Source organism: Ochotona princeps, chromosome 29 (genome assembly GCF_030435755.1).
Source record: "Ochotona princeps isolate mOchPri1 chromosome 29, mOchPri1.hap1, whole genome shotgun sequence".
NCBI classification, from domain to species: domain Eukaryota; kingdom Metazoa; phylum Chordata; class Mammalia; order Lagomorpha; family Ochotonidae; genus Ochotona; species Ochotona princeps.
In genome coordinates, this window is record NC_080860.1 from 19641957 (window position 1) to 19650867 (window position 8911).

The 8911-nt window shown below is 55.4% G+C and overlaps 1 protein-coding gene across 1 annotated transcript; it reads right to left on the reverse strand.

Moving 5' to 3' along the window:
- Nucleotides 1–552: 552 nt before the first annotated feature.
- On the reverse strand, nt 553–8536 carry ZNF74 (zinc finger protein 74). The gene is made up of 5 exons (XM_058657014.1): nt 8503–8536; nt 8108–8193; nt 3926–4052; nt 3475–3570; nt 553–1868 (listed from the first exon to the last, which is right to left on the reverse strand). The coding sequence occupies exons 1-5, from the start codon at nt 8534–8536 to the stop codon at nt 553–555; spliced, it is 1659 nt and encodes a 552-aa protein (XP_058512997.1).
- Between the last annotated feature and the right edge of the window lie 375 nt (nt 8537–8911).

The window sequence follows — 8911 nt, forward strand, 5'->3', positions numbered from 1 at the left end:
GCTACAAGGTAAGGAGAGGTCCTCACAGGAAGGCCTCAGCAGCACTGGTCTGTGGAGGCAAGCTTCTAGAAGCATCTATCCTGCCTGTCTTCCCTGGCTGTCCCAGGCACCTGCCTGAGTGCTCCCAACTTCTGACCAGGGACTCGGTGTCAAGGTGCGATGCTGGTGTCGGGATGCGGCTGGCTGGGCTCTGATGGATGGTTCGGCTACATGAGGGACCGATCCAGGGGAACCCAGAACAGCCTCCTGGTGCGCTTCAAGCCACGTTCACCGCCTGCAGTGTTTGTTATCACTGTTGTCACTGTCATTGTTAAGCACACTGTGGTAATTTGAGGAGCTCAAGCACATCACGCACCTGACTGTGAACTTGTGCCTCCCGGGACACATCTCGCTCCCCCTTGTTGATGGCTTCCCTGCTTGTCAAGGTCAACAGGACCATGGGATGTGACCTGACCGCAGGCAGGTGTGTTGGCACGGGCTGGCAGCACAAGCAAGCAGCCAGGACGCAGGAGCCAGAGAGGAGGAGTGGCTGGGTCCGACCTCTTGGGCAGCTCAGGGAGTGGCTGCTGAGCTCTCCCCGGTAAGCGTCCAGGTTTGCTTTCCGGTGGAGAGGTGCCTGCTGGGCAGGGGCTGGACTACGCCCAGCAGTTCTGTCACATCCAGGGCACAGATGGGGTCTCTGCCCTCCACCTCCGCGTCCTCAGTGCCTAGCAGACCACCGGGTACACAGTACGTGCCCAGCAGGTGCCTGTCCAGCTGGATGGCGGACGGCTTCTCCTCGCGGTGGGGGTGCCGCCGCCGCAGGTGCTCCAGGAGGTGTGAGCTGCAGCCGAACGCCTCCCCGCAGTCGGCGCACTTCCACGGCGTCGCTCCGGCGTGGGTCTTCCGATGCTTGAGGAGGCAGTGGTTCTGGCTGAAGGCCTTGCCGCACTGGCCGCACTTGTAGGGCTTCTCGCCGGTGTGGACGCGCTGATGGACGATGAGGGAGGAGTGGCAGCTGAAGGCCTTCCAGCACCTGCTGCAGTCAAAGGGCTTCTCGCCGCTGTGGGTGCGCTGGTGCACCACGAGGTATGAGTGGCAGCTGAAGCCCTTGCCGCAGTGGGTGCACTTGAAGGGTTTCTCGCCCGTGTGGCTCCGCTGGTGCAGGGTGAGGCGGGACCGGTTGCGGAAAGCCTTCCGGCAGTCGCTGCACTGGAACGGTTTGTCTCCGTTGTGGATCTTGGTGTGCACGGTGAGGGACGAGTGGCAGGTGAAGGCCTTGCCGCACTCGGGACGCTTGTAGGGCTTCTCGCCTGTGTGGATGCGGTGGTGCCGGGTCAGGTGCGTGCGCTGGTTGAAGGCCTTGCCGCACTGCCCGCATTTGTAGGCCTTCCGCCAGTCGTGCCAGCGCCGGTGCAGCGTGAGTGACGCGCTCTGTGCAAATGTCTCCCCGCACTCATTGCACACATACAGGCCCGCCCCCGCGGCGGCACTGTCCCACTGCCTGGAGGCTGGTGGGTATTTCCCTGGGGGCTCACTGGAGGTCAAAGTGTTTCCCCCGTGCTTCTTGAGGGATCTGCCAGGACAGTGTCCTCCCGATGGGCTGCTCTGCTGGGGGAGGATGGGGCACCCCCGGGGGACCCCCTCCTTTGGTTGGTTGTGGCCCCGAAGGTTCTCCTCTGTGGGGATGTCCTCCCAGGTGGCAGCCTCACGTTCCCACGGAACATTTGCCACGTCTGCCCAGGCCTGCGTCCTGCCCAGGCTGGCCCCATGAGGCCCAGACCTCCCTGGCTGCTCCATGATCAGGTCCTGGTATGGCTCCCCTCTGCAAGCTGCCTGCTGCCGTGGCTGACAGGGTCCCTCTTCCATCACAGGCCGAGGTGCCCATTCTGCAAGAGATGGAAGATGGAATTCTCTGTGAGCAGGTGGAAGCAGAGCTCTGGAATTCAGATTTGCCTATTACCTGTGTTCTGGGCGGGACAATTATGGGCAATTTCAATTACTTCTCTGGTATTCTAATTTTTCATATGAACATACATTCATGAGACCAAATAAAATATTTAAAAACAGGTAAAGAGGAAGAAGAGGGCAGTGGAAGCTAGAGTAAGCAGTCAAGCCCAAGAGGCCAGTGCTGTGAAAAGCCTGCAACACTGATATCCCATACGGATGCCAGTTCAAATCCTGGCTGCTCCACTTCTGATCCAGCTCCCTGTTGACGTGCCTGGGAAAGCAGCAGAAGATAGTCCAAGTATCTGGGACCTTGACACCCCCGTGTGAAAGACCCAGATGAAGCTCTTGGCTCCTGGCTTCAGCCTGGCCCAGTCCTGGCCATTGTGATCATTGGAAAGTGAACAGATTGATGTTAGCTCTGCCTTTCAAGTAACCAATTAAGATTTATTTATTTCTGTTGCAAAGTCAGATATACAGAGAGGAGGAGAGATAGAGAGGAAGAGCTTCCGTCAGCTGATTCACTCCCCAAGTGGCCGCAATGGCTGAGCTGAGTCGATCTGAAGCCAGGAGCCAGGAGATTCTTCCACATCTTCCACATGTGTGCAGGGTTCCAAGGCTTTGGGCCGTCCTCGACTGCCTTCCTAGGCCACAAGCGGGGAAGGGAACTGGGGTCACTGGGACACGAACTGGCACCCATATGGGATCCTGGCGTGTACAAGGCAAGGACTTTAGCCACTAAGCTACTGCGCTGGGCCCACCAAAATTAATTTATAATAATAATAATAATAAAGAGGTCTAAGAAATTGTGACTGTGGCTGCCATCATAGGTTCAGAGGGTGACGTGGAAGAGGGAGTGGGTGGAGAGGCTGGTTCACTCTCTGGATGGCTGCACAGCCACACGCCAGGAGCTCCGTCTGGGTCTCCCAGCAGGGTGGGAGGAGCTCAAGGACTTGAGGCACCAACTGCAGCCTTCCAGGTGCATTAGCAGGAAGTTGGGCGGAAGCAGAGCAGCCAGGAATTGAACCAGGCACTACCATATGGCACGTGCATGTCCTAAGCGGAGATTTAACCTGCGGTGCCACAATGCCCACCTGAGCCCTTCCAGCTCGTAACCACAGGCACCATTTCATGTCCACTAAATGAACTGAAGTTTGTTAGTTCATTGACTGATGAGCCCAGTGAGAGGCAAAGGCTCTTAAGAAGAACAGGCCATGCATGCTTACCTCTTGGGCAGGACCCCTCTGTGACCAGCCCCTCCGTTCACACAGGGAGGGCCAGCATTGCTGCCAAGCAGCCCTCACTGACTCTGACCCTGTCTCCTTTCTTAGGGGGCAAAGCCCTAACCCCAGCTGCACACATGGCCTGCTCCTGCCCGTCTGGAAGCAGAGCTGTTGGTGGTCTTGGTCGCTATGGTGACCAGCACAGGTGCTGGCACACAAGCAGTGGTCAGGACATGTGGGCAGGAAGCTGAAGCCCCTGCTGGGTACAGCTCAGAGGAAGTGAGGAGGGGGCCCAGACACCCATGTACCCCGTGTCGCTGCTCACCTGGATGAGCCCTTCTGGGAACTTCCCTCTGCACAGGCCATGGCTCCTCACCTCGTTCCAGGTGAGAGATCACATCCGGCTTGCAGACCCGGGGCCCTGCTCACAGGGGAGAAGGCAGCAAGGCTAGGGGGCAGGACTGACCACATGTCAAGGGTACACCCTTGGCAGGAAGTAGAAAGCTCACGGGGCCTCAGATGTGGAGTCCTGGTCATGGTGCAAGCTCTGAACACCCTACAGGACACCTCCCTCCATGGCCTGAGGACGTATCTGTGTGGGGTGCGCCCAAGGCCTCCCAGCCCCACTGGCCTCCTTGCCAACAGTCCTCCCTGGCCCCGTCATAACCCCCAGCGAGGCAGGCACTATTGGGAGAGCTGTGAGCCCCACCTGCCAAGACACTGCTGTGTCTGCCACCGGGGCTGGTGCTGCCGGGGTGCCCAGGGCAGCCGCTCACCGAGGGCAAGAAGGTTCTGATAGTTCTCCAGCATCACGTCCCGGTACAGGGCCCGCTGAGGGGAATCCAGCTGACCCCACTCCTCCTGGGTGAAGTCCACGGCCACGTCCTTGAAGGTCACTGACTCCTGAAATGACACACATGTCCACTCACTCAGGGAAGGGGTGGTTCTGTGGCCAATGATTCCAGAGGGTTAACTTTGCCTCAATCACTTCCATGCCGGGGGGGGGGGGGGGGTGGCGGCAGGCTGAGTGACAGATACTGGCAACAGCTGGATGGAGGGCCCCAGAAGATGTGGGTGCAGAAAACTGGCCCAGTTTTGGGGACTGGAAGAATTAGGCTGAATGGAAGCTGAGGCCAGGTCCTGCCTATAGCTGCCGTGACATGTGCTAGGTAGAGTCAAGAAGAATTTCAAACGTAGGCGCTAGCGTGGTGGCTCAACAGGCTAATCCTCCACCTACAGTGCCAGCATCCCACAGGGGAGCCAGTTCTAGTCCTGGCTACTCCACTTCCCATCCAGCTTCCTGCTTGTGGCCTGGGAAAGCAGCAGAGGACAGCCCAAAGCTGAGATGAGATCAGCTCAGCTTCAGCCATGGCAGCCATTTGGGGAGTGAACCAGTGTATGGAAGATCTTTCTGTCCCTCCTCTCTGTAAACTGCCTTTCAAATAAAAATAAATAAAATCTGAGAAAAAAAAAAAGAACTTCAAACTTAGAAAACTCTGAAAGAAGAGCATAAAGCACTTGGTCGCTCTATTCTAAAATTCAGCATTGCAACAGGAGTCAAACCCACACTGGAAGCCACTGTTACTGGCAAGTCCACGTCCCAAAGTGTCCCCAGTGACAGGCCCCTTGTGCTGTCCCCTGACTGTGGCCCGCTCCTTCCTGTTTCACCCCTCCCACTCCCCTTGCTCCAACATCACAAAGCCCGGACTGATCTGCATGAGAAAAGGAAAAAAAAAGGTGTCAGGTCAACATTTGGGTTTCTACCGTAAGAAACCAAAGTCAATAAAGGAAGAAAACAAACAACAAGGAGCAGAAAGCAAGGCGAAGGAAGGCACAGAGCAGTGGGGGAGAGGGGCCAAAGCAGCCGGGAGACTTAAGAGAAATGAAAACACACGGCCAGCATGCACTCAAAAACATTTATAGCGGGGTGGGATTGGAGGGAACAGGCATGCAGGAGTTAAATCTCCCATGTTGTATCCGTGAATGGCACAGAGAGGGTGAGGGCTCAGCCTGGCTGCAGAGTGGGGAGGTGGGTACTCTGGGAGGAGGGCAGACGAGTGTCACGTCTCCTCCAGTGGGGCCTGCGTGAGAACACCACCAGGCCGAGGCGGAAGCTTCAAGGAAGGATGCCTCCTGGACTCGGCTGCATCTCTAGTGGTCTTGGTGTTCCTGGCTGTGCTCTCTTTGCTCCTATCTTTATGGCTGGAATAATGCTATTTACGCGTGGCAAAGGTTCAATGTTCCTTTTTAGTTCTATGAAGCCATCTGACGGGAAGTTGGATAAAGATTGAAAGTTGTATAGCATAAAAACTATCAGGCCACTGGCTTTATTTAATAAACCCGACTGGGACTATTTTGGGGGATTCCTAAAAGAAGATTATATTAGAGATCTATAGCTTAAAAACCATACAGGAAGAAAAACTAAGAAAAATAGACAAGTTAATATTAAAACCAATGTAAGGCACAATGAGAGCTAACCGCTTACTGATTAAAACCGCAACTGGTGCCAAACTGCGTCCACAAGAAATAGCAACCGCAGTCTGTCACCAGGTTATTTTAGAACAATCTTTTCTCAACAGCCCCGCTTATCTCCCTGGAATAATTGTTTGTAGAAATGTAACCACATGAATAACCAAAGAGAATGTCCCTTGCAATAATCTATTGTATGTAAGTTGATGCCTTGCTTTTGCAAAATGCACGCAGATACAACTGCCTTGCGTTGTTGTGTCTGTTTGTCACTCGCTCATTGTCCCCATCGGACTGCTTGCTCCCTGCCGAGCCAGTCATGGGCAGGGTCTCATGACTGGACCCTGAAAGATGCGAGAGAGACACGAGTGCATGTCCAGACCTTTGCTGCAGAGGACTTTGGGGCTCTGTCAACAAGGCTGTCAGTAGGGGCTGAACCTCTGGGGCACCCCCTCATCTTGGACTCCAAGTGCCATGAGGCAAAACAAATCTTGTGTGTTTTTTTTTGGGGGGGGGTTGACATTTTAATTTGAAAGAGTTACAGAGAGAGAAGGGGTGGATCTTCCATTCAGATGCATTAGCAGGGGAGCTGTAGTGGAAGTGGAGCTGCTGGGACTTGAACCAGTGCCCATACTGAATATCAGTGCCACAGGTAGAGGCTTAGTCCATGGCTCTGGCCCCATCTTGTATTTTTATAAAAGTAGCCACCTTGAGTATTTTGCTGTGATTATGAAAAAGTGATTGACAGAGTCAACTTCCAAGTCAACTGCCCGGTGACAGGATCCATCAGCTGTAGACTATTTTATAATGGTGCTATGGACTAGACTGTGGGATGCTCCAAGTGCCCATGTGTGAGTTCTAACCCCACAATGCTGAGTTGTTTTGGGGCACAGGCTGATAATGAAGTTACAATGATTCATCAGGCTGAGTTCACGTCCTGGGGGTCCCTGAGATCTGGACCCCGACAGGTGGGAGGAGACCACATGTAGATGAGCTCCAAACGGGGGTGGGGCAGAGTGGGGCTCAAAGACACCAACCCTGCTGAGACCTTGACCTCAGACTGGTACCTCCAGAACTGTTGGAAAATGTATTGGTGTCTTGTACGGGGCTTCGTGGAGGCAGCTTTTGCAAACGGGTCCAGGTAAACCTGAGCAACACAAAGGGACCACACCACTGACCTATCCACAAGGCAAGACAGGTGAACCGAGGGCACCACACAAAGTGAAACAAGTCAGAGATGTGAGCTTAAGCAGGGCATGATGGCATGGGAGATTCTTAAACAGGCTACCAAGGGGCAGGACGGGAGGACTGAGAGAGACACCAAGGGGCAGGGTGGGAGGACTGATGGCTTAGAGGGACATGATGTAACTTTCTTGGGGAGGAGTTGTGGTGGTTACACAACTATGTGTGTTTGCCACAATTCATCCAATTGGCCACTTACAAACTGGAGAACTGGGGGTGCTGTTGTGGTACAATGGGTTAAGAGAATCTACCACCTGCAATGCTGGTGTCCCATACGGACACTGGTTTGAGTCTTGGCTGCTCCACTTTGGATCCAGCTCCCTGCTAACATGCCTGGGAAGACAATGGAGGATGGCCCAAGTCTTTGGGGTGATCCTACACCCATATGGGAGAGCCTGATGAAGCTCTAGGCTCCAGGCTGGTTCAGCCCTGGCTGCTGTGGCCATTTGGGGAGTGAACCAGTGGATGGAAGATTTGTCTCTCTTGTAGGTCTTTCAAATACATTTAAAAAAAAAAAAACTGGAGAACTGTCTTGTGTAGAAATCATAGTTCAGGAAACCTGATCCAAACAAAACAGAAAACAAAATCTACTCTATGTCAGGGACATGAGAAGGCGCAGGAGACAACCGCTATGGACACAGCTGTAGCTGACGCAGGCAGGATGATGGCGCCCAGGGAAGGAGAAATGGGTTAGAATCAAAGCTCTAGATGCGTCAGAATGAGGTGCCAGCTGGAGGTGGTGGGGTGTCAGAGGTTTTGTGGGTTCAGTGTGGGCGGTATCACCTGGCAAGAGGAGTGCACAGAATCTCCCCCTCACTGGGAGAAGCTCAAGGGGGCTGATGTGGTTATGAAACCCAAAGAGAAGTCAGGAGAGCCCGTGGCCATATTCCCAGGGCACTTGAACTGGGGGGTGAGACCGCTGGGGGGTGAGGCGGGAGAAGGCCAAAGGCAAGGGGTGCTGGGTGTGACGAGGTATTCTGAGATCAGACACACAGATGTTTCCTGTATTAACAAGTGTGCAGAAATGGGTCCCGGCAGCTGACCCGCCAGCAGTGCTTGCTAAAAGGGCTCATCTTGACGATATGCCAGGGTATGCCGGGGGTGGCCACCTAGGGGTGTCTTCCCAGTGCTCAGGGCTTCCTGTAGGCTGCACAGCAGGTCTCCCTGTGTGGCGGGGGGGTGGTGTGTGTCTGTGGACCACTGACCGTCCAGGGCTGGGGAAGGAACACACAGACACCGCAGTCACTCACCTCAGACCTGGCTTCCAAGAGACCCCAACCGGCCTCATCCTCTGGATTCTCTGGGAGGCCAAAAGCAGGGCCTCGAAAGCTCAGAGCTGGGGGAGGAGAAACAAGGTCAAGGTAGTGATGGTGGTGGGTGCTGTTCTCTTAAAGTGCACCCGGAACCCTGCAGGCTGGGACCGGGGCCCATTCCGACCCTCAGGCTGGGAAGGGAGCTCCCAAACAGGACACCATCTAATCTGGTACCAGGGGTCTCTCACAGCCCGCACCTCCTCCCCTCAGCACGCGTGGGAAAGCGGAACGAATGATTGCACAGCATGCAAAAAGCAGGGGCCTGATCTGAGGAAACTGTCAGGTTCTGCAGCGGGAAGCTCCAGACCCACGGACTCACAGAGAAGCTGTACCTGTCCCCTCAGGCTGCAGGGCCGAGGTCTCCATGGCGCCCCCGGAGGAGGGGGCAGCTCTGTAGTCTCCGGGTCCGCGACTTGCAGAGGAACCCCACGCGGGATTCGAACACCTACCAAGGCCGGCCCTGCTCCCAGTCCCCACCGTACACACACGCCCCCTTCTTCCCCAACAGGCGAATGAGCCAGGCCTCGGGCTCCTCCGTCCAAGGAGAGCGAGCTCTGGAACTCGGTCGTAGACGGGGAATGGGACGGACGGACGGCGAGCACACCCTACAGCGGGCTGACCAGCTTCCCACAAAAGGTCCACAATCTCCACAAAGAGCCGCTCAAGGGCCGTCGAGGGAGAGCGCGCCTGCGCGGCGGGACGTGAACTACATCTCCCAGGAGCTTTTGCGCCGCGCAGGCG